General features: G+C 41.8%; 1 protein-coding gene across 3 annotated transcripts in view; it reads right to left on the reverse strand.

Moving 5' to 3' along the window:
* ABCC4 (ATP binding cassette subfamily C member 4) overlaps nucleotides 1-26429 on the reverse strand; it is a 294345-nt gene that overhangs the window by 33684 nt on the left and 234232 nt on the right. For all 3 annotated transcript variants that reach the window (XM_025364534.1, XM_025364533.1, XM_025364535.1), the window contains 6 exons: nucleotides 26173-26292; nucleotides 24937-25047; nucleotides 23913-24013; nucleotides 22373-22564; nucleotides 13403-13558; nucleotides 2140-2229 (listed from right to left, as the gene is read on the reverse strand). In XM_025364534.1, the coding sequence (XP_025220319.1) occupies nucleotides 2140-2229; nucleotides 13403-13558; nucleotides 22373-22564; nucleotides 23913-24013; nucleotides 24937-25047; nucleotides 26173-26292 (770 nt within the window). The remainder of the gene's footprint in view (nucleotides 1-2139; nucleotides 2230-13402; nucleotides 13559-22372; nucleotides 22565-23912; nucleotides 24014-24936; nucleotides 25048-26172; nucleotides 26293-26429) is intronic.

Here is a 26429-nt window from a genome sequence, read left to right on the forward strand (position 1 = left end):
CTACTTGCTCACAGTCAAAACCCATCTATAAATTAAAGATTTCAGAGCTATCCCTGGAAGGGCAACAATGACAAATGCACCAACTCAAAACAACAACAATAACAATGGAGAGAAATTAATCTCTGTCACTCAGGCTGGAGTGCAGTGGTGCAATCATGGCTCACTGAAGCCTCAACCTCCAGGGCTCACAAGATCCTCCCACCTCAACTCCCTGAGTAGCTGGGACTATAGGTACATGCCACCACATCTGGCTAATTCTTTTTTTTTTTTTATTTTTAGTAGAGACAAAGTCCACTATGTTGTCCAGGCTCCACACTTCTTTGAAATGAAGAGCTCAAACATGTTAATACATACCTATTAAATGCTTACTTTTTAAAAAAACTTTTAATATTTATTTATTTTGAGATGGAGTTTCACTCTTATTGCCCAGGCTGGAGTGCAGTGGCGCAATGTCAGCTTACCACAACCTCCACCTCCCAGGTTCAAGCAATTCTCCTGCCTGAGCCTCCCGAGTAGCTGGGACTACAGGTATGTGCCACCACATCTGGTTAATTTTTTTTTGTATTTTTAGTAGAGACAGGGTTTCACCATGTTGGCCAAGCTGGTCTGGAACTCCTGACCTCATGATCCACCCATCTCAGCCTCCCAAATTGCTGGGATTACAGGCATGAACCACCATGCCTGGCCAATTTTTATTTATTTTTATTTATTTATTTATTTATTTTGAGACAGAGTCTTGCTCTGTCGCCCAGACTGGAGTGCAGTGGCACAATCTCGGCTCACTGAAACCTTGGCCTCCTGGGTTCAAGCAATTCTCTTGTCTCAGCCTCCTGAGTAGCTGGGAGTACAGGCGCACGCCACCATGGTCAGCTAATTTCTGTATTTTTAGTAGAAGTGGGGTTTCACCATGTTGGTCAGGCTGGTCTGAAACTTCTGACCTCCGGTGATCCACCCACTTCAGACTTCCAAAGTGCTGGGATTACAGGGGTAAACCACTGCGCCCAACCTTAAATGTTTACTTTTTAAAAGCAAAAAACTGAACTAGGTCCTGTGAGGGATTACCAGTTTTATGATATGGTTTCTGCCATCAAGTAGACTGGCACAAATTTGCAGAACTAGGCTGAACAGCTGGGCACGGTGGCTCAAGCCTGTAATCCCAGCACTTTGGGAGGCCAAGGCGGGTGGATCACGAGGTCAGGAGATCAAGACCATCCTGGCTAACATGGTGAAACCCCGTCTCTACTAAAAATACAAAAAACTAGCCGGGCGTGGTGGCAGGCGCCTGTAGTCCCAGCTACTTGGAGGCTGAGGCAGGAGAATGGCGTAAACCCGGGAGGCAGAGATTGCAGTGAGTCGAGATCGCGCCACTGCACTCCAGCCTGGGCGACACAGCAAGACTCCGTCTCAAAAAAAAAAAAAAAAAAAAAGAACTAGGCTGAACATAGAAAATCAGTGTTAAAATATACAAACCAACAGCACCTTAATAGTCAAAGCCCTTTTCATGCAAGGGTGAGAAAATTTCAAGAAGTGGCCCAACAGGAACCACATAAATAACAGAAAATCCTCTAGAAATCAACATATTAGTATAAAAACTTAGCAAAGGTTGCAGGGTTCTGTTACTTGCATTAAAATTACATGTTTGCCAATAAATATTATCCTATTCCAACTGTATAATTTACCTTTATAAACACTTTCTTATAAAACTTCAAAGCATTTCATAAATGTGATCTCATTTATCTCTTAGTTAATGAAAAACAACTATGAGACATCTTCCCTTACTAGAAATTCCCTAAGAATACAGCACTAAAATAAATGGTGCAGAGTAACTTAGTTACTAACAGGATCTCAACTCATAAATACAACTTCTAGTTTAACTCATTGCTAAAGACAAATAAAACACCACCAAACTGTTTTGGACTACAGGAAGAAAATTAAAATGAGAACAAGTGAAATTTTATTTTTGGTTTTCATCATCATCAGTATACACATTTTAGCATATCCACATCCTCAATGATCTCCTGGGTGGTGAACAAAGTTAGTTAAACCACTAAGCTCCCCTTAATTTCCTGCAATGCTGTAAAGGTACATATACACATACTGATGTTAAAAAATTAGAGATAATTACATTTTATCAATTACCTCTTGTAAGGCATTCCACAGTTCCTCATCCGTGTGCTCATTGAAGGGATCCAGGTTTTTCCTCATTGTTCCAGTGAACAAAACAGGTTCCTAAGTGCTCAAAACAGTCAAGGTCATTACCACAGACTCTTTTCATTTTATTCCAATGCTAACATCAACAATAGAATTAAGATACCAAAAAATAAAATTCATGATAATCATTAATTACAGCATTACAAATGCCTGTTTACAAAAAAAAGTCTATTAATTTTCCACTGTACAAAGCATGCTCGAAAATACCTTCCAGACCACTGAACACTAACAAAACTGTTGCAATGTGCTATCTTAGAAGAAAACGAAAAAGACAGGCCTGATGTTTAAAACTGCTTTCCTGGTAATATTAGCTTAACACGAAATATAAGGATATAATTATTTGAAGGTCTACATCAAGAGAGCTGTAGAAATTAACTATCAATTGTGTAATACTGGAAAATACCAACAGCATGATTAGAGTTTGTGCTTCAAAGCCAAATTATTAAGTATTTTCTAATTTGCACTAAAGAATAAATTAGGATATTTTCTCCATTGGCAAAACAGTTTTCCAGGATTAAGAATCTCTCGCTGGGCACAGTGGTTCACGCGTGTAATCTTAGTATTTTGGGAGGTCGAGGCGGGTGAATCACCTGAGGTCAGGAGTTCGAGACCAGCCCAACCAACATGGTGAAACCCTGTCCCTACTAAAAATACAAAAATTAGCCAGGCGTGGTGGCACATGCCTGTAGTCCCAGCTACTTGGGAGGCTGAGGCAGGAGAATCGCTTGAACCTGGGAGGTGGAGGGTGCAGTGAGCCAAGATCGTGCCATTGCACTCCAGCTGGGCAACAAGAGCAAAACTCCATCTCAAAAAAATAAATAAATAAAAATAAACCTCTCCAATGTCAGAATGGGACATCTTTTTTTTTTTTTTTTTTTTTTTGGTCAAAGGAGATCTAAACGATCGGGGCCAGAGGCACCTCTATTTATGAAGGGATTGCCTCTGATTTTGCATCACTGAATCCCCACATTATCTCATCTGTGCATCACGGTTACCTGGGTCACAGAACCTCCTTATCAACTACAAGAGCAGCGTAACCTGAAAACCATTGTGAAGGAGGTCGCAATAAAATTACATCAATTTAAATAGCTGTTCCTATTCATCTACTTCAGGAGGAGCCCACAATTAAATCACTCTCGGAATATCGGTCTCTTCCTGGATTTTAAGAGAGACTCTTGAACATAAGCTTAGGTAGGCTGTGTGAAAGTTTTCTTCTGGCAGCTGGGTGGGGTGGCAGGCACCTGTAGTCCCAGCTACTTGGGAGGCTGAGGCAGGAGAATCACTTGGACCTGGGAGGCAGAGGTTGCAATGAGCCGAGATCACGTCACTGCACTCCAGCCTGGGCCACAGAGCAAATCTCCATCTTAAGGGAAAAAAAAAAGTTTTCCTCTGGAAGGTTCTAATAAGCTAGGCCATAAGGATATAGGAGCCCCATCAGCTGCTTTCAAGGATGGGGGCAGAACAAGCGGATGCACAGATGTGGAAACAACAGAAGGTGAGACTCTTCCACAGGTACTGGAGAAATGCTCAAGGGAACCACTGGCCTCAAATCTCACCTGGCTTTGGAGCAGGACTGTTCCTCCTCACTTCCCAAAAGCCTGAGAAGAGAGATGAAGGAGGTAGACTTCTTTTTTCACCAGCCATAAAGAAAAATGATACCCAGGGAGGCTCTCATCCCTTTCCCTACAGTCTCCGTTTTAAGGCTGGTGAGGAAGAAATGGATGTAGAAGGCAGACAGAGTGCCACCAAAAACATAAGTCCTCAGCAAAATGCAAAAATGGAAATGATGGTAAAATGGGCACTTTGTCTGTGTACAAAGCGGATAAAGTGGCCAATATCCTTCCAAAAGCACTGAAAAGTCACTGGTCACATGATGCTTCCAAATTACCAGATGGAACTGAAAAATTCCAAGAGTCATATGTAAGGCCTGTCTTAAAAGTACCCAACTGAAGACCAAAACCTGAACCTCCATCTACACAAGGGTGAGAATTTCTTGTGAGGGGAATAACCATCATTCTGGTTATTTCAGATTGAAAGATAAAAACTTGACTTACTCTCTGTAATTATCAACTCTAAGATTCCAACTAACTAGGTAATTTCTCCTCCTTTCGTTGTTTAAATGAGGTATTCCGAAACAATGTGACCAGGAGAGGTGTGGCTGCAACTCCTTCCTCTCTCTCTTTGATGCTCCTCCTTTTCCCGACAAGGCCCTAAACTGAGGGCATGATTCCGTTCAGCAGCCAAAACCCAGAGACTCTTTGAGGACATGTGTTTGAGGAGATAAGGGGGCTAAGAGGGGAATGGGTTAAGAAATGGGCTTTCAGCCCATTTAGAGCTGTAAGACGCAGCTCTTTGCTTATATTAAACAAGTCCATTACCTTGTCTATGACAGCCTATGTTACCTGAACATTTTTTCCTTCAGGTTCCTCTCCTGGAGAAAAATCCTCCGCTTTTACCAGGCCTAGGATTTGACTGAGTGTCCGCCTAGGTTTTCACAGTATGTTCTAGAGAGATGATACCAAAGCTAATTTATGAACACATTTCTTTGCATTTAAAGACTGATTATTCTGCCTCTGTTGAGTGATGGAAGGGCTCATGGTATTAGCACGTTTCGGAATAGCGGTTTTGGTGGCTCAAAAGAACAGGCATGTGAGTGTAAAATTCAAGTCCAATCATCCTGTCTTCCATAATCCAGGGCCCCTTGCCTGTCCCTTCCTTACTTTCTTCCCTTTAGGAGGGAAACCCCTTTAAATGGATGAATCCCTCGAAAGACCAGGGGGAAGGATTAAAGCATGATTCTTCACAGGACCCTGAGTTGCTCAATTTGAGCCAACAATGTCTGCAGCTGTTTTAGGCTGAGCTCTAAACCCTGACCTCAGATACTCTGCAGGACCTATGGAAGCTCTGCTAATGATCACCAACCATCATTTTTGGCTTTTTTTTTTTTTTTTTTGGTTAAAAAAGCCAAAATTTAAGTTTAAGCATTTCCCACTGCCATAGAGGTTCCTGCTTAAATCCATACTATCAATTTAAAAGAAAATACTAAGCAATTATTTATGTTTAGTTAGCAGCATGACACAGAAGAAAATAGTTTAGTAAATAAGAATATTTTTCTTTGTTATGACATGCCAAATATATTTTTCATAATGAGTAAAATTTCAATCAAAACTTGTTGAATGAGAATGATTTAATGAAACATTAACTGACTGAACCTATATTTTTCTTTAAAGCCAGCAGGTAATTTGTTAACAATGTCTGTTTTAATATGCCAATGTGTTTTATACATGGTGTTCATTTTGGTTTCTAATTCTGCTTTCATCCACTTGCCAAATAAGAAACAATTATATTATCTTCAAAAGGTAATAAAAGTGCTCACAGTAGTCACATACTGCAAGAGCAGATAAGAGTCAAATTAATTATCATTTCTGATAGATATTATTATTTAAAGTACCCTCCTCCATGTAATGAAGTTAGTAAACTAATCTTATAAATAAGTGTTGTAAAAATGTTTGCAGGCAGAACATTTCAGAGTAGAGATTTATGGTAGACATACAATCTTCATGTAAAATATAAAAGATTTATTAGCCTAAGTACATATTTTTTGATGGTATATATTTTAAAATGTCATTTAATACGAGTTTTATTTTAACCTCCATAGTTAGCAAAACCAATGCTCTGTTCAACGTATTATTTTAAATGAAGCACTAGATCAAACCTGTTTTTTTTTTTCTTTTTTTTTTTTTGAGATGGAGCCTCACTCTGTCACCCAGGCTGGAGTGCAGTGGCACGATCTCAGCTCACTGCAACCTCCGACTCCCAGGTTCAAGCAATTCTCCTGCCTCAGCCTCCCAAGTAGCTGGGATTACAGGCACGTGCCACCATGCCCAGCTAATTTTTGTATTTTTAGTAAAGGCGGGGTTTCACCACGTTGTTCAGGCTGGACTTGAACTCCTGACCTTGTGATCTGCCTGTCTCGGCCTCCCAAAGTGCTGGGATTACAGGCGTGAGCCACCGTGCCCAGCCCAAACCTGTTTTTCATTAGGGTTTGAAGGTCATATTTTTAAAAACTCTTTGTGCCAAACTGAGTAGTAATTTTGTCCTCATTACTCACATAAGACAAGTTGATATTAAACATGTGATCAGGCCGGGTGCAGTGGCTCATGCCTATAATCCCAGCACTTTGGGAGGCCGAGGCAGGTGGTTCACTGGTGGTCAGGAGTTCAAGACCAGCCTGGCCAACATGGTGAAATCCCGTCTCTACTAAAAATACAAAAATTAGCCAGGCGGGGTGGGGCACGCCTGTAATTCCAGCTACTTGGGAGGCTGAGACAGGAGAATCACTTGAACTCAGGAGGCGGAGGTTGCAGTGAGCCAAATAGCACCACTGCACTGCAGCCTGGGCAACAGAGCAAGACTCTGTCTCAAAACAACAACAGCAGCAGCAAAAAAAACCCACCATGTGACCTAAAAATGACCACTCTGAATCAAAGCATTTAGTGCAGTAAACTGATAATCCCTCAGCAGGACTGCAAGACTGAGAACTACAGTCTTCCTAGAGCTTTCGTATAAACTTCTGGAAGACAAGCCTCTCATTATCTCAAGAAGAAACTCTATCCACCAACGTTCAGACACTTAAAACGACCTGGGACCAAGGCAAAAATCGCATAGGGAGTTACAAACCAGCAGGACAAAGCACAATACTTTACCCTAATCGTGTCCCAAACCAGGAAACTTCCCTCTCTTAAAAAATACACTGCACAGTAGCTAGCCACGACTGCTGCTGCCTGGTGTCCTCAGAGCTACGTGCGCATTTCAAATCCTGAAGACCTTGATTAAGGGCAGCTCATCTCCCTGTGCCAAGAATGAGGGAATCACCTGAAGCCACTTTAAATCTTGGTTTCCCTTCTTTTTTAAAAAAAACCCTGTAGCCTCTGAATGAACTGATCATCATCCATTTTCAGAAGAAAAGAACATTGTTCGCCAACAAAGGAAAAAGAATTTAAGTCGTGTAAAGTCTTCTTTACATACAAAAAGGTCACCAGCTCCAGGGAGCAGTTCTGTGGCCTTAATGAAGACTTCAGTGTGCAGAAACAAAAGACCGACTGCGTTAGGCCAGAATCCAATTGTATTTCTTTACTAGTAACTGCATACCTACCTCTTTTCCCTTTGAGTTTTGTTCTCAAAAAGAACTTTAGAGAAAAAAAAAAAAAAAAAAAAAAGGGAAAGAAAATCAGGTAATAAAAAGGAAGTCTTAAAGAGACACACTCTGGTTAACCTTTTCAACCGACTGAAGAAAATTCAGGGAGTAGAAATACCAAGATAGCAGAAGTCTGAGCAGTGGGCTGCTTAAAAAGTACCTAGCTTTTGCTTTGATAGAAAAACAAAAAAGTCCAATAAATATGAAAAATGAATCTGTTTAATGCTAACAAAGATTATAGCTGTTGATATATGCCAACCCTTAGGGTGCTATCATAAATGTTGAATTTGCATGAAGTTACTCTTTAGTTGAAAACATTTATTTGTGTCCATAGGATTGGAGGGCTCTAGGAGTAAATAATCCATCCAAAAAAAAGTTTTGAAATCCATTTTTCCAGATCCTTCAGTTAAGCAAACTCTTGTCTGAGTTATAGTATCACCTTGGTGCTCTCTTTGGGAAGGGCAATTAACTACCTTGTGTCCTGAACACAAAGGAAGCATCCATTTCAGCTAACTATTCTGTTTAGGGTAGTTATTTAGGAATTACTTTCACTGTTTGCTACTTCCTGAAATTTTAAATACAAATTGAGGGGTACTTTCTTAAGAATTCAGTTTTTTTTTTGTGAGACAGAGTCTCCCTCTGTCACCAGGCTGGAGTGCGGTAGTGCAATCTCGGCTCACGGCAACCTCTGCCTCCCAGGTTCAAGCAATTCTCCTGCCTCAGCCTCCCAAGTAGCTGGGACTACAGGCATGCACCACCACGCCCAGCTAATTTTTGTATTTTTAGTAGAGACAGGGTTTCACCATGTTGGCCATCATGGTGTCGATCTCTTGACCTCATGATCCACCCGCCTCGGCCTCCCAAAGTGGTGGGATTATAGGCGTGAGCCACCACACCCAGCGCAGTATTTGTTTCTTAAAGTGACTCCAGGACTGGCCCCCGACTGTGTATGTCATCATTTCTGTTCTTTCCCAGGTCCTTGCTGCTTACTCCTAACCACGAATTTGAGTTGTTCATGGTGTGGTCAAGAGTGACAGAGGACCCTGAGCCATAAATGAAAGGGATAAGCCAGGAAGAGAGAGAACACAGAAACTCGTGTTCCACACAACCCGGGAAGCCATGCAGGCCAGACTCGCCTAAACATGGCCATTCAAAGAAACAGCACTTGGTTCTGCTTTTGCTGTGTTTGCTCCAAACTTCCTAAATTCCCTACATCAGGGTGTGGCGACACAAGCCATTTGGCTTTCCACTCATTTTTTAGGATGAGGGGCGTATGCTTTCTGCACTGCAGACCAGTAACCTTCATGTAACCTCAAGTCTCCGGCCTTCTCCACCCTCTGCAGCCAGTGAGGCCTTGAAAGACAAAGGGCTCTGAGCTCCCACAAGGCTTAGAGGATCTTCTGACGCTCATTAGCCCATGACACATAAGTGAATACACTCTGTTTCCAAAAGGATTTTCTTTTAGTGCTTAGTGTCACTTAAGGTTTTGGAAAAAATAAAAAAATAAATAAATCACAAACAATTTAGTCTTTCAAAATGACCTAACTGTCCAAATGACAAAGTTCAAAGAAAAGATACCTTTTGATTTTGCTGCATATTTGCTCTCTTTGGTTATGGTTTCTGGGAACCTTTTTTAAGTTGGGTAGACAGAAAAACAATGAGCACTTTGGGAGGCCAAGGCAGGCAGATCACAAGGTCAGGAGATCAAGACCATCCTGGCCAACGCGGTGAAACTCCGTCTCTACTAAAAATGCAAAGATTAGCTGGGTGTGGTGGCACGCACCTGTAATCCTGGCTACTTGGGAGGCAGAGGCAGGAGAATCACTTGAACCCAGGAGGCAGAGATTGCAGTGAGCTGACATGGCGCCACTGCAGTCCAGCCTGGCAACAGAGTGAGACTCTGTCTTAAAAAAAAAAAAAAAAAAAGAAAAGAAAAAGAATGAGTAAAATGTTTGATGAGAAATCATGCTGTCCAACAAACATTTACTGAAAAAAAATTGAGTTGGATAATTCTGAGTTCTGATTCTACTACTTATTAACTATTAATCTCCAGGTAAGTTATGAATCTCCCCGAGCCTCAGTTTCCTTCCTGGAGAATGGAGAACTTGATACACCCCACAGGGCTGCGGTGACAATCACCATGTCATGAGGCTCCTCGCATGGTGCTGCCAGGCAGTAAGAGCCTGGCCAAGCAGGGCAGGACAGTGAGGTGTGCTGTTCTTCAAACAGCAGGTGCAACCAACGGATCATGAAATCACTTTTGTGGCTCGTGACCATCATTATGTCTTTTAGATGAACCAGAATAGAATGGATATAATAGAAAATATCAGGGCGTAGAAGCATGGGGTAATATTTGTGAGACTTTTGTTTCCGTGCATGTGTGTGCACCTGCACAAGCCCACACTAAATCATGCTGCAAAGCAGAGTTCCAATCAGGGATTGCGCCGGCCAACATGGGTTTACAGTCCCTAGGAGAGGGTTCAGGAACTCAGGATCTGGCATATGGGATTTGCTGTAAATTCCATTTGAATCCTGGCTCTGCTGTTTACTTTTAGTTAAGTGGGTTAAGCTCTCTGTGCCTGTTTGAAAATATGTCAAATGAGGATGACACAGAATTGCTGTGAGGATGAAGTGGGAGATGGCAAGGAAAGAAGCTAACCATGTTACGGATTCCGCAAATGTTAGGAATTCTCACTACCTGTGTAACTTGTCTGCACGCAACTATCACTAAAGCACTGGATCTAAGAGGGACAAGCCCCTGTTCTCACGCAGGGCTGAGAACCAGTGTCAGTTGCCTGCTCAGGAAATGCAAAGCATTAGTGGGGTACTGACAGTGGTCAGGAATGCCGTTGAGACCGGGGTGGGGGAAAGCCAGAAAACAAAGCAATCCTCACCTTTTGTTCCTTGTGAAAAAAACATTAGATTTCTCTCTTAGGTTTTTATTGTGCATTTTTTGTTTGTTGCTGCTTCACTATTTAAATTTACATAAACAATTTGGTTAAAGGAATTCACCAAGGATCACAAAAATAGAAACAGAAGTTAATGAGCCAAGTCCTTCTAGAATAGTGAGTAGCAATAATACCCTAAAGGCCTCTACCCCAATCCTTAATTAGAAATAGTTGCTATTTATTGAGCATTCCTCAGAACCCAGAGTAGGACCACAAACATGTTCTCATCCAGTAAAATCTTTACAGCAAATCTGTGAGTTAGTAATTACTAGGCTTGGTTTAAGGATGAGGAAACTGAAGCTTGGAGGCTAAGTGACTTCATTGAGGTCACACTTGTATCAGGCAGTGCTGGAATAAAAATGTGGGTCGTGCTGACGCTTAGAAGATGCTCTGAAAGATTCTATCCCAGGTAGTCTGCTGAATGATTTCCTGGGTCGTATTAAGCATTGCACAGTCGCTCTAGACCATGTTACTTTTTTTCAACCAACATTGAGCCTTGGAGACAAAGCCATACAAAGTTAAAAAAGAAAGCTTCTATGTTTACAATGCTTGGAGATCAGGATCTACATGGATACAAAGCTTAGCAGTGTTTTGTAAGCATGCTTTCTGGACTACATACATAGAGCATTTGCTCAAAAGTAGGGTGGAAACTTATGGAACTGAACCAAAACCTGGTGATGTCAAGGTATATTTAGTCTTTGCTCAGATGTGCTTCCAAAACATTACTGGCAGAGCCAAGAATCATCTAATGTTACTTCTTTATTTAGAGTTCTTTTATGTGCACAAGCACACAACTATTTCTTATTAAGAAGCATTCAAAGTAATGCAGGGCACGTTCCTAGAACCTTTCATCCAAGGATATAAAAGTACTTTACAGACATGCGCATTATCTCTGCTGAGAAAACCTCATTTGGCCCATTTTTGAGATGGGCATGACCAAAATATAAAACTTGAGAATTTATACTCTCATTTTCTACTGTAAGCACGAAGTCATGCTTCTAACAGCCAGAGGGAATCTAACGTGCTAAACATTTCTTCCCTTTTTATCCTGAAAGGGATACTTTTTCTTCTTTAAATTAAAAATAAAAATTGTGGTAAAATACACATAGCATAAAATGTATCGCTTTTGCCGTTTCAAAGTAAACATTTCAGTGATCTTAAAGACATTCACATTGTTTTGTAGCCATCACCACCATCCATTCACAAGATGCCTTTCATCTGACAAAACCGAAGTCCTTTGTGAAATACTGTAACTCCTTATCCCCTACCTTCCCTCAGCCCCTGGTGGCCACCCTTCTACTCTGTGTCTCTGTGAATTTGACTAGTCTAGGTACCTCATATTAGGGGAACCATCTAGTGTCTGTCCTTTTGTGACTGGCTTATTTCACTTAGCATAATGTCTTTAGGGTATATCTGCATTATAGACTGTCACGATTTCCTTCCATTTTAAAGCTGAATAATTCCCCATTGTATGGATGGACCACGTTTTGTTCATCCACTCATCTGGTGACGGACACTTGAACTATTTCCACCTTTTGGGTACCATGATGATCGTGGATGTACGAAACTCTGAAATCCTGCTTTCAACTCTTTCTGGAAGTGGAACTGCTGGATCACGTTAGCTCTCATTTTTTGGGGAACTCTATACTGTTTTCCAAAGTGGCTGCACCACTTTACATTCCCACCAACAGTGCACAGGGCTCCAATTTCTTCACATCCTCAAAATTACTTAAGAGTAATTCCAATTGTTTTAGAGGTCAGTGCTAGGATAGCCATAACTGTAGTCGGTCTAAAATAAAAATCACATTCTCCTTCCCTTCCAGTGGCATGTCCTCTATGCTTCCTAATCAATGGGCATTGAAGAGTTGTTTATATCCACATGCCCAGAAAGTTCATTTCTGCCTGGGTTTTACTCTTGTCTCCTCTGTGTTTCTCTTCTCCAGAATGTGTGTGTGTGTGTGTGTGTGTGTGTGTGTGTGTGTGTGCTCCTCAGCTCCCCCCAATGACTACAGAGTGTTAAAAAAAAAAAAAAAAAACCCACATTAAAAGAAAAAAAAACAACCCAGTCATGTGTGGAGCTGAATATGTGGAAATGTTAAAGTGAAGGACAGGATGGAACTGTGAGGCCCGATGGAAGCCATGAGGCCCCACAGCTGCAGATCCCATGCCCACCGGCTTGGACAAGGTCTATGTTGTTCATGCCTATACACCTGGAGAATAGTACTCAATGAATACTTTCTGAATTTATGTTAATATGAACCAAAGCAATGACAGGAGCTCTTATTGTACAAAGAATCCAATCTCTAGAATACTCCTTGAGAGTCACACTTCTGCAAAGGAGAAGAAAAGAAAATAGAATCAGAGTCCAGAAAGGGATGGCCAATTTAACCCTCCACCATCGGAGCAAACACTCACTGGGTCTGTGTGAAGAACACCACGCACTCTTACAACAGTGATCGTAAGAAAGATGAAGATGAAGTGCAGAGAGATGGAATTCCTTCTCTCATGTTCTTTCTTGCTAGTCTGTAACAACCTCCCGGTTAAAATCATTCACCAAGAGCTAGATTCTAAAAGTCACCGCAAAGCAACTATAAGTTTTTTAATTCTCATAGCCCACAGTTTCATAGAAAGCCCTTCATGGAGGTAATCACCTTTGAGAAGGTAGCTTTAGTTCCTACAGCAAAATTCCAACATTAAGACACTTAAAATCCACATCTCCCCATAGAAACCTCCCCAGTGCTAAACAAACCATGCATCATTTTGTTCTTTATGGTTATCAGTGGATAAAATTGTGGCATGTTAGTATAGAAACCTATCTGGGCAAGTTATTCACACACACACACACACACACACACACACACGAACGAACGAAGCCAGATATCTAATGAAAATACCTGTTGAAAATATCTGCTCATAAAAACATGCTCTATTGGGTGAAAAAAAAAACAATCCTTTCATCCAATTTAAAAAAAGCAATAAAAGTAAAAGCAATTAAACATAGTAGCTCTTATAAAAGGGGCAGGTAAGGACGCTATGACTTGCATACCTGAGGTATGATTGACATTTTCTTCCTTAAATCGTGAAGTCCAATTTCAGTTGTCAAGATCTTATCAATCCAAATTTTACCTTCGGGTTCTGACAGTCTAAAAAGGGCCGAGATGAGGGAACTTTTTCCAGCTCCGGTTCTTCCCACAATGCCAACCTACAGATAGATCCAGGCGGCAGGATTAAAAAAAAAAAAATCACAAGATGCAGCAAAACTAGGAGAAAACTTTCGGTTTTTGAAGAAGAATTAAGGACATTCTATATTGAGTGTAGTCTAAGACTTTCCCAACCTCAGCACTGATGACCTTCTGAGCTGGATACGTCTTCATTTTGGGGGCTGCCCCAGGCATTGTGGGAGGTTTGCTAGTATCCCTGGGCCCTACTGCATAGATGCCAGGAGCACACTCCCAGAATGATACCACCGAAAATGTCACTGACAAATGTCCTCCGGGGCAAAACTGCCCCTGGTTGAGATCCACTGCTCTAAAAAAGAGTTAAAAATAACAGAATTCTTTTACTGGCATTGAAAAGTCAACAGTCTCCTAAGTGGCCCATGAAAAGGCAACTTTTAAATTAGCTTTACTGGCAGGATCTGAGTAATGTGAATTTCTGATAATTTCACAGGGATATTAATTCAAGACAAAGGTGTCAGAAGTGACATAAACGAGTATTCATTCTTCCAGAGTTCTATTATTTAAGATAACATATTCTTTGGTAGAGAAACTTCCAAACATTAAATATCTGACCATATTTTGTCTCAAAAGGAAATGTTTTAAAATTCTGAAGTGAAGATTGCAGTGTCTTAAAAGACACTAGCAGCCAAAACACACATAATGAGATCAACAACACCACAAATAACATTTGCTGTTTACGTAAGGCCTTTCATCTGCACAGTTCAAAAGGCATTCTACAAACTAATTAATACTTACAATTGTCCCTTGAGAAACATTTGTGTCAAGTATCACTCCTCTATTAAAGCCGAGAGAGAGAGAAATGAAGTGCACGGCCAATACGATCAAAGAATCAATGAAATGCAGGAAAAAAGGTGGGGGCAATACCTCTATATTGTAAAAACTGGCTTTCACATGTGTGCATATAAATCTGTATGCAGAAACTGGCCTCTGCGCCAAGGACCTTGCCCACCTGCAAAATTTCCTGGTGGGAACTTCCCAAGAAATGACATCCTCCTTATTTAGGAATCTGGAGTCAACGAAGGACATAAAAGATGCCTTCAATGATTTGTCGATTATTTAATAAATTTTAACACTCACTGCAGAACTTTACTGAGCACTGGGTGTGTGTTGGGAATGTTACATATTACCTCATTTGAACACCTCCACAGCTGTAAAGTCAATCATGGCATTTCCACAAGGAATTTTATCTTTAAAGAGATACGTGTACAAAATATTAAAATGTAAATGTTTAAAAAGTGGCTTTAGCTAATTGTATTACCTTTGGAGTCATATTCTACCTTATGGTAAATCCTAGTTTATACTTTATAGGTGGCCCATTTTCTGCACATAGGTACATCTGGGTGTGGGTGTGTGTGTGTGTGGGTGTGGGGGTGTGTGTGTATATACACACCAATTTGAATTTCTGAGATAATGTCACAGGGATATTAATTTCACAGGGATATTAATTCAAGACAGAGGTGTCAGAAGTGACATAAACGAGTATTCATTTTTCCAGAGTTCTATCATTTAAGATGACATAGTCTTTGGTAGAGAAACTTCCAAATATTAAATACCTGACTATATTTTGTCTCTGTCACACACACACACACACATACATACAGTGTGTGTGGCTCATGTGTGTTTCTGAGTAAATCAGCACATACCTAGACACAGACAAATGCTGTGTTTGTGAGAATGTGTGGACACTCACATTATCAGCTCTATGGGAAACTGATCCATCTGTGCAAACCTGGACATTTGTAGGCTATTACTGGTAGATGGCCAGGATGGACTCCTTAAAGGTAGGGACACTGAGAGCTGCCTACAACCATAAGACTAGGCACTCCACACTCAGGTGAGGATATAATCAGCAAAAGGCAACCAAACAAAACCTGGCTCTGGTTATTTCTCTTTTCAAAGTCATCAAAATTATAGTCTCCAAGTCTTTCACAAGTCACCAATGGGTTTTACCAAATCCTATGGAGAATATCACTAATATCAGTAAGTTTACATTCATAACACCAAAAAGACACTTAGTCTTATTTTAATTGCTTTGCAATTGACCCTTTTTGTTTTCCCAACTGGGCCAAGAGTGGTCTCTTTGGGCAAACATTAGACATTTGTACGTGGGTCTCTCTTCATATATGAAACTCAACATATATGATCAATATATGATCAACATATACGATCAATACCCAACACCCCCCTCAAAACAGCTGCTGCTTCTGACTCCTCCATTTTAATCCAATAAATTCTTCCCCAAGTTCACAGGCTCAAAACATGCACCTCCCAGCTTTCCCCAACTCCAAGCACTAAAAATATTACTTGTTCTGTTTTTTGACTCAATATCCTCATTTTAATTTCTGCAACCATTACCTGAGTGCAAGGCTGCATTAACATCTGAAAAAAAGAAACGCTTTTGCTAGTTATAATCAGTGCAAGTGAATTTGAAAAATAAATAAATGCTGGCCACAACCCCAGCAATCTGACAGAATCCTTGTCACATGTTAATACCGTTTCTTTCTGAACTTGAGTGTGAGTTATCTACGTTCCTAAAGATATAATCTCATATATTTAGGCAAAATGAGAATATGAACAGATTATTGTAATCTATTTTCATTTATTATTTAATAAAAGTACTTACTTCAGTAGCTATGTATTACAGTATATGGTTATTTATTCAACAAATCCCCTATTTGTGGATGTTTAGGCTCCAATATTTCCTTATTGTAAATAATACCACGTTAAATATGCTTGAAGCTACATCTTTGCAAACAACCTTAATTAGTTTCTTAAAATAAATTCTTAGATGTGGAATTGCTGAGGAACAGGTATGAACATTTTCAAAGGAGGCTGTTAAGTGATGCCAAACTACCCTCCAGAAATATGATACCAATTTCTACTCCCACCTGTATACCTGCAAATTCACTAAGCAGGGTGTTACAGCTTTGTTTTAGTCAACATTAGTTTGATTCTACAAAGTGGAATCACTTGCCCCATCACATCTTGCCAGTAGTACATAAAATCAATTGGCTTCAGGCCTTTAGCGTCTTCCCTGTGCACTCAATTCTCAGATTAAACTTCCGAAGTACAGCTCTCTGCCTGGCACTCCACACTGGGAAAGCTCCTCTACAAAACGGTCCCAACTAACCTTTCCATCCTTAGTGCCATGAGCTGGCTTGAGTTGGCGGGGTGGCTGTGAGGACTAAGTGTGCACGTGTGTTATTCACCTGGTAGTTCATGCCCCTGTACACTCAGAGGTGCCTAATTCTTCATTCACATCGAATCACGGCATCGAGCCTTGGCATATGCCATTGTGCCTTTCACATGAATTTCGACCTGCTGAAATTCTAACCACCTTCCAAAGTCTGTTTCAAATGCATAATTGCATTAAAATCCTCCACCTGTCCCCATGTGGCTTTCGCCCACACTTAATGGCTGTCGTAACGCCTTTTCTAAACAGCCATAAAATCTGTGAACTCCTTCTGTCTTACAGAGCAGCCATTTATATGCTCCTTTGTTTCCTCTACTAGGCGGTATGTGCTGTGGGCAGGACCTATATTAGAATTAGCTCTGTATTATTTGTATCACCTGTGGTGTCCTGCAAAACACAGAAATCCCCCAGAGAGTTGAGCATTTAACTCAGGCTTGAAACACTTATGGGAAATCTGTTGCCATACTGTTCAGGTATACAGTAAGCTAGGTGTTTTACACCTCTTATCTTGCTTAAGTATACAACTCTAATGGTTAGGCCCTATCACTTGCATTTTGCAAAAGAGAGAAATAGAGACTTAGTAAGATTGATTAAACCGTCTGAAATAACTGAGCCCCTAAGTGACGGAATGGGACTGAAACCCAGGTCTGCCTGCCTCTTGCCCATTCTGCTGATGGCCTCCCAATCACTTGGATAGCCTGGCTCTGTATTCCCTTGGTGTAGCTAGAAGGGATACAGCAGGGAGAAGTGTGGTTGTATTTAAAGGTACTGGCCTGCCACACTGGTCCTATTGTCACACATTTAATGCATGCTGTGGACATGGATGAGTATAAAAAGGTGGGTGGGACAAGAAGATGACTACTTTGAGCCAAGACGGTACCTGTATTAGGGTGGATTACAGCTGTTGACAGGAAGAACTGGCACCCACAGAAGAGGCTGGGAGAAAAGCCTGCAGCTACGTTGGACATGGGGCAACTGGGAAACAGGCCAGAGAGACCTAGTGTACTGTCTGGGGCAGTGAGACTCATTTTGATCCCATCAGTAGTGAAGGGAACTCAAACACATGGCTGTGCTGAGCTGGTATGAGGACAGAGACTGCTATTCAGGGAAGGCTGTATGGTGGGATGAAAACTGTGATAGAAGACAGAGATGACTGGAAAGGTGCAAATGAATGCATAAATGTGGAATCACACAGAATTAAATTGTAATGTAAATTCATAATTTGCAGAATATAAAAGTAAAAAAAACAAAAACAAAAACAAAAAAACAAAAAACCTGTCGGGTGGCACTTGGCCCAGGACTATCCAGAGTCTCATGTTTAGTCATAAGAGGGGCTGGGGAAATCCATGAGCTCAACTTCAAGTTGTCAAAGGAAGTTTCTTGGAAATCACAGATTATTAGTCATCAAAAATTGTTTAGCGGAGAGTGATGGCTTTACTGCAGGGGCAGGAGTGGGGGTGGTTCTTGTCCCAATGCAATTTTCATCAAAAGGGTGGGGTGGGCCTGAGAGTCTGCATTTCTAACATGTTTCCAGCAGAGGCAGGTGATGCTGATCCCGGCCCCTGAGATGAGCAAGTAGGCAGGGGAAGTGGGACAATCTGGCTGTGAGAGGAGGGGTTTCTCAGCAAACATTAATGTAAAAAAGGAGAGAATATAAGAAACTAATATTTTGTACATTATAGCAAGGTCTAGTACACATCTGTAAAAATGTATTATCCAAGTAATAGCTCTGAGCAAGGGAAAAAAAAATAACAAACCAAAATCAATCTACCTCTAAAGATGAAAAATGCTTTAAAATGGCCCAGTACTCTCTAAAATGATTAAATCAACCACAAAATCATCTAAATGAAAAATGCATCCAGTGTTTGGAGTGTAACCAGGAAGCTTAGGGTGGTAGATACCTCATTTTAGTGCTTTCTTTTCTACTCGCTATTTCTTCCATGAATTAGAAACCTACTTAGCACCTCTTACTTTTGCCTATTTATTATAATGTCCAGGAAATCTGAGCAGATGAAGCAATTGAAAGAGAATGAAGCCCTGTTTCTGCTGTGTAGACACATTCCTACATCCCCGCCGGAAACAATGCCCCTCTCCATCAGCTCCAACAGCAAAGGGACTGCCTGAGATCCTGGGGCCGCAGGCAGGTGTGGAGGAGACACACCCTGAACATACACAGGCAAAGTGGAACCAACTCACCACGATGCTGCCTGAATGCCATCTCTGAATACACAAATGAAGCTAAAGGTGACACTGTGAGTGAACCAGGACACAAATCGAAAGCCAAGTGGGGTTGGGCGCGGTGGCTCACGCCTGTAATCCCAGCACTTTGGGAGGTGGAGGCAGGTGGATTGCTTGAGGTCAGGGGTTTGAGACCAGCCTGACCAACATGGTGAAACCCCATCTCTACTAAAAATTCAAAAATTAGCCAGGTGTGGCAGCGGGCGCCTGTAATTGCAGCTACTCGGGAGGCTGAGGCAGGAGAATCGCTTGAACCTGGGAGGCAGAGTGAGCCGAGATTGCGCCACTGCATTCCAGCCTGGATGACACAGCGAGACTCTGTCTCAAAAGCCAAGTGGTTGCAGCTATAATCCAGTCTTCAAATTCAATTTACCCTCCCACATTTTAGATCTCAGGTAATCCTATGATTTGGGATGGTTTTAAGATGGAACACTATCAATGTGGGGATATAGGTTGTTTTCTAACTTGTACAACAGAGGTTTGTAGATAATTCATATTTTATGGCTTCAAGGGAAATTTACAACGTGGCCAAACTAACAGAATGATATTGATCAGGTAGGACCTAATAAACACATTGTCTGAGAGTAAGCAGACATCCCCCAGCACCATCAGAACGGAATCTGAGAAACCTTTGCCTTCAGCAAGAGCTACAGCTGATGCTGCCTGCAGAGTGGTCTCCACCCTCTTCACACTCACAAGGTCGCTGGGTAGATAATGACGAATCAGCTTTTGCTGCTTCCCTGGGTATTATCTGGGCATGAATCTGTACATTTATTTTTCATGGCACAAGGGTATCATTCATTCAATTATGACTATAGCCCATTAAATGAGTCTGTGGTAGGAAGCGCTGAGAAGAAAAAGAGCAGTTTTGAAAGTATCTAACACTGACACCCAGAGAATGGGCTGTTGGAGGAGCTGTTGTGTGTGTTTTGTTACTGATTTCTTCATACATGCCTATCCCTCACTCTCAAAGGCACCCACCATGTGCCCTGCAGCATGCCATTTTCTGGGGGCACAGAGATGAACATAAAATGCTCCCTGAATTTAAGAGACTCAGGGTACTGTGAGATGGAATTATAAATCATGCCATCGTGCTATCTTCTTTTAAAAAAAATTGTAGTAAAATACACAAAAGTACTTTATGTACTTTAAAAATTGTAGTAAAACATCAAATTGATTATTATAATCACTTTAAAATGTACAGTTCAATTATATTAAATACATTCATGTTGTTGGGCAACCATCACCATCATCCATCTCTAAAACTCTGTTTATCTTATAAAACTGACATTCTATACCCATTAAACACTAACGCCTATTCCCCTACCCTGCCACCCACCATCCTACCTTCTGTCTCCATGACTGGCTACTCCAGGTACCCACTTGTAAGTGGAATCTTATAGCACCATCCTTAGGTGTCTGGCCTAGTTCACTTAGCATACTGTCCTCAGAGCTCATCTATGTCACAGCATGTGTCAGAATCGCCTTCTTTTTAAGTCTGGATAATATTCCATTATGTGTGTGTATCACATTTGGTTTTTCCATTCCTCGGTCAATAGACACTTGGGCTGCTTCCACCTACTGCTCACTGCAAAAAATGGTGTTATGAACACGGGTGGACCACAAATGTTATATTAAAGAATCTGGCCAGGCATGGTGGCTCATGCCTGTAATCCTAGGCATGATTTGGGAGGCTAAGGTGGCTGATCACTTTAGCTCAGGAGTTCGAGACCAGCCATGGCCAACATGGCAAAACCCGGTCTCTACTAAAAATACAAAAATGAGTTGGGTGCCGTGGTGCACACCTGCAATCTCAGCTACTGAGGAGATTGAGGCAGGAGAATCGCTTGAACCTGGGAGGCGGAGGTCGCAGTGTGCTGGGAATGTGACATTGCACTCCAGCCTGGGTGACAGAGAAAGACTCTGTATCAGAAAAAGAATCTATAAGACGATGTGGAGAACATAGTTTCAAAGAGGCAGAGATGTCTGAACTGACTGAAAAAAGGTGCACACTAGGAGCAAGGCAGACAGGTGCTTGGGGAGAAGGACAGCACCCTGAGGACAAGGGCTGTGTGTCCATATTGGGAGTTGTAAGGAGAGGGGTGGGAAGGGGAAGAGATTCTACTGTCTTGTTTGTTCTGGTTTAGTTCCTTCAAGAGGCTGTCCTAGTCCTAGCCAAGGGCCCCAGGCCACATGTGAAAAGGACATTGCTGGTAGACTTAGTTGCCTGCAGAATGAGCTCACAAACCTCCACACAGCCTCCCAAGCCTCTCCTTGCTTTCCTTTCACTGACTTTGAGTGAGTCTCTGGTGCCCTTACTGCCTCCAGCTTGGGGGTCTGACTTCTGAGCACTGATGGGGTCATGGGATCTGGGTCTTCCCTGGGGGCTGAGAGCCACACAGGTCCTGTTGGGGTGGGCCTGGAGCTCAGAAAGGTTGCAGCAGCTGCTCACCCAGGCCAGGAGCTGGCCATGTAAGGATCAGATCTGTGATCAAACTGTTTCAGAAAGAGTTTGCAGTGAGAGGGATGGGGAGGGAAAGCAAAACACAGGTTAAAGGAAGGCAAGAAAGACTAACAAAAGGGCCTGATATGATTTGGCTGTGTCCCCACCCAAATCTCATCTTCAATTCCCACATGTTATGGGAGGGACCCAGTGGGAGGTAATTGAATCATGGGGGCAGGTCTTTCCCGTGGTGTTCTCATGATAGTGAGTGTCATGAGATCTGATGGTTTTATAAGGGGAAGTTTCCCTGCACAAACTCTCTCTTTTCCTACTGCCATCCATAGAAGATGTGACTTGCTCCCCCTTGCCTGCCATCATGATTCTGAGGCCTCCCCAACCACGTGGAACTTTAAGTCCATTAAACCTCTCTTTCTTCTGTAAATTGCCTAGTCCCAGGTATACCTTTATCAGCAGCGTGAAAACAGACTAACACAAGACCAAAGGACTGAGGAGGAGAAAGGCTGGAACAGAAGCTGCAGCAATGGAGAGGAAGAGAAGGACTTGAGAAATGCAACAAAGTAAAAATCAACAGAATTAGACATGGGAGTGTTGGTGACACAAAGCCAGAGTTGACTTCCAGGAAAAACCCATGAGTAATTAGGTGTCAAACAGAATATCCTGGGTCACATTAAGCTCTAGCCCTGAGGCCCGGGGCCCACCAACCACAATAAAGCAGTTCACAGCATGAAGAAAGAATGTTGGTATCCACATTCCATGGTCAGTTTCCAAGACAGGTTAACCTATGTACCACTAATCCCCTTCACACATCCACAAGGAAGACAGCAAGCACACAAAGCACTAAATCTTCTGAAATTGAGAAGAGGCAAGATGCTTTAAACAAACCTTTTCTCGTGATTTAATGAGTGCTGTCAGATGCTTCAGTACCAGAGGCCCATCTAGACTGTACATGAAGTTCACATTGTCAAAGATGATCACTCCTTCATGGGGCCAGGTCGGTGGCGGGCGTTTCTGATATTCCCAAGGTGCTTCTTTTTCAAGGTCTGTGTATTCAATCACTCTTTCTACTGAGATCATCTGAAAGAAATATGACATCCCCAGGGGTTAGGAATGGAGGGTGTCATTTATGGGTGTTAAGAGACTGTCAAGGAAATGTTCTTCTTTCATACATAGTTGGTTAAGGAGAGAAGCAGGAGACAGACGAGGATGTTGATGACTTACAAATTTGGTTCATCATTGTGTAACAGCTTCACTTACAACCACTTCCTTCAACATCAGGTTAAAAGAATGAGAGAAACGAATGCTTAGATTTTGTTTATCCACTTTTCACATCTGTATTAAAGGCAAGAAAATTTTGTAAAGGAAAAGAATACTCACAGCCACCAATCAAGAATATTTTGCTGGCTGGGCGCGGTGGTCACGCCTATAATCTCAGCACTTTGGGAAGCCGAGGTGGGTGGATCACCTAAGGTAAGGAGTTTGAGACCAGCCTGGCCAACATGGTGAAACCCCATTTCTACTAAAAATACAAAAATTAGCTGGGTGTGGTGATGCATGCTTGTAATCCCAGTTACTCGGGAGGCTGAGGCAGGAGAATCACTTGAACCCAGGAGGCAGAGGTTGCAGTGAGCCGAGATCGCACCATTGCACTCCAGCCTGGGCGAGAAGAGCAAAATTCTGCCCCCTTACCCCAACCCCCATTAAATAATCTTTTGCTATAGAAGGATCACCTGATATAGATGGGTTAAATTGGATGATCATGAAACCTCACTGCAATAATTACTCAACTTTTGCTCTACGGGAAGAATGAAAAGATTTTCAGGTTCATTGCTTTTCTCCCTTTAGGGGAAGGTGCAAATATTTAAAACATTGATTAAAGCCTCCTATACCACCATAAACTAATACCCTTTGACTAACACCTTCCAAGAGGTGGCTTTCTGTACCACGAAGGCACACCAGCAAACCTCAGGCCTGCCTTCCTTCTGCTCATCACATAAGAGAGTAAACACTGGAACTGGGAGAGGAGGAGACCCATTAATTAAATATAAACAACCTCAAAATCCTGAAATCTTCTTTTACCAGGAATGAGGAATTACCCATTAAGAAACAAAAATAAACAGGCTTCTAAGAAATTAGCTTATATCCTCTCTAGAATTTCTGAACCTCCCTCCTACAGAGACATTTATTACATCTGAAAAAGCTTGTGATAAATATAAAACCTGCTGACATAGCAACCATAAGACTCAGAAAAAGATGTATATATTTTATTTTACATTAACTTAAAACAGATGGAGGATGGATCTTTCAAAAATCTGTTAGCAAAGATGTAAAAATTACAGTTTTAGTATTTCACATCAGAATGGCTTTTATACCTTTTAATGGCAAGGAGACTTGAAAAAGCAAAGAACGTGAAGATAAATATTACCATATTCTCAACTTCGGCACTTTGTCGAACACACCACTGAAACATCCCCATGAGTGTGAGGGCATAGGACAGCGCCAAGCCCACCTGCCCGGCATCCAGAGCTACATAAGGAGGAAGAAGGGAATAAAGTCAGTCTCACTTCACACCTAGGCCTGGCTCCTTCTGCCACTTAGCAAGAGGAACCCTTCATGATGTCAAAACAATTCTCATATAATGACATTTATAGCTATACTTTTACCGTTTGTTGCTTGAGATCAAGAGACAATGGGGAAAACAACACTGTATATTCAGAAAAATTATTAGATGATTTTATGAATTCCAACAGGATCGACATACATTTAATTAACCGCATTATATATGCAAGAAATAATGTCATTATTCAGACATTCATTATTATGGTTTCAAAGCCCATTACATTATTCCACTTTCTACGTGCAATGCAACCACAGCTGGAAACCACTAAAAACAAAGCAATAGGTTGTAAGTGCCAACGCTTTTGAGACTAAAATACTACTCTCCTTGTTCCATTAATAAGTATTGTAATGCACCGTTGTTACTGGGGTGGTGAACTCATGCCATGCTTGTCTGGCACCCATGTGGCAGTGAAGATAATACTCTTTCCTGCTGAGAATTTTTCTCAACCTCATGCGCCAGGCAACTACAAACAATAGATACAAGCAGTTGGAAAGCTAACACCATAAGCTGGACAAAATGCTTCAGAATAAATTGGTTCTCTCTTCGCAACTACCAGACGCTAACAGGAATGTTCAGAATCTCAACTGCGCATACCTCAACCCATGCAAAGAAAGATGAAAGAAACCCCTCAAGACCCAAATGACTCCTTAAACGAGTCACACTGCTGAATCCTATCCAACCTGACACACCATAAATGATTTAAATACACTTCATTAGGACCAAACAGTTATGTAGTATTAGACAAGGTGGCAAGAGTGTAATTTAATAACTGTAAACACAGCTATAAATTGTAATCATACCATACATAGTTATTCACATCTGTACTTACTTTTCGCCAGAATCAGGGACCCAAAGGCAACGACGATGACAAACATGGCACAGATGGCATCCAGACGGACGGCGAACCAGCGGGATGTTGTCAAAAACAAGAACCAAGCCTCTGAATTTGAGAACGGTAACAAGCATGATGAATAAGTAGAACCGTATTAACTGCATTGGATGCGAGAGTGCGTTTTGCTCAGCTGAGCTACAGAAGATGTTTACACGGAGTTGGGCAGCAAAGTTGCACACCCAAGGAACCTGCAGATTCCAGAAAGCTAAGTGATACAGGCACTATACGATACACATACACAGTGGTATGTGATGGCTTTGAGTGAAGATGCATGCAAATATGAAACCCAGGAATATGATCCTAATAAAGAACTGAGAAAAACAGTCTCATAAGGACATCTCTTGCAGTGCTGAGAGGTACTTATGTGAAGTGCATCTCACGTGAAGTCCACCCACGCACATGATTGACTGTTCCAGTTCTCCAATAGCAGAGTGTAGTCCCCATTTACTTCTCCCACCTTCCATACTTACCAGAAGGCCCGTGCACACTATTGCTTAGGGACTGTATCAAAATGACCTCACTAACAAGATTTGCATGTGGTTTTTTGTTTGTTGTTTGTTTGCTACTTCTTTTTTCCTTTTAGCATGTGGTTTTTAAAGTGCCATTTGATCAGCAAGATAAAATAAAGATTGGAATGATGGATCCAAGTTTTGTAGATTTGGTGGAAATTCTGAAATTTCCCAATCGAAAAAATCTTCGCTGATGCAAGGGTCAGCAAACTACAGCATGTGAGCCAGCACTTATTTTTGTAAATAAAGTTTTACTGAAACACAGTCACAGCCGTTTGCTGATGTATTGACGTCTGCTTTTGTGCTACAACAGCAAAGGTGGTTAACTGCAACAAAGACAATAATGGCACACAACGCCTAAAACATTTACTAGGTGGCCTTTTGCAGAAGACGTTTGCTGACAGAGCCACAGGCCATGCATGGTGAGAGAAGGACCCTGCAAGCCAGTCAGGAGGCACAAAGAAGAAACGGGCAGCAGCGATTCCGAGAGGAGTCCCAGCCCAGAAGAAGCGGATGGGCGGCGGGGGAGAGGAAGATGCGCAAAAAAGCAGGATGTGGGGCTGGGCCCTGAGGTGCCAGCCAACAAGCTCATCGGACCAGGGAAGTTAAGACAGAAAAAGCAGCAGATCCTGTCCTTTGAAACCATTTCCAGAAATGGACAGACCTGAATGTAAATCCTGGTGTGCATCAAACAGTTCCTGACACCTCCCTTCTGCTCTGTATGCCCGGATGGTCCAGAGGCCCTGGAGAGAAGATGATAAGTGGGAAAACACTGGGCTCCGAGCTGGGGAAACAGAGACAGAGAACACCGCTCAGTGAGGCTGGATGCAGGGAAACCAGCGGCCTCCCCAGCTCCATGGTCATGCATCTACTAAACAGCACACGCAGGCTTCCTTGGAGGCTTCATGTTTCAAAGAGAAA

This window comes from Theropithecus gelada, chromosome 17, assembly GCF_003255815.1.
Source record: "Theropithecus gelada isolate Dixy chromosome 17, Tgel_1.0, whole genome shotgun sequence".
Classification (NCBI taxonomy): domain Eukaryota; kingdom Metazoa; phylum Chordata; class Mammalia; order Primates; family Cercopithecidae; genus Theropithecus; species Theropithecus gelada.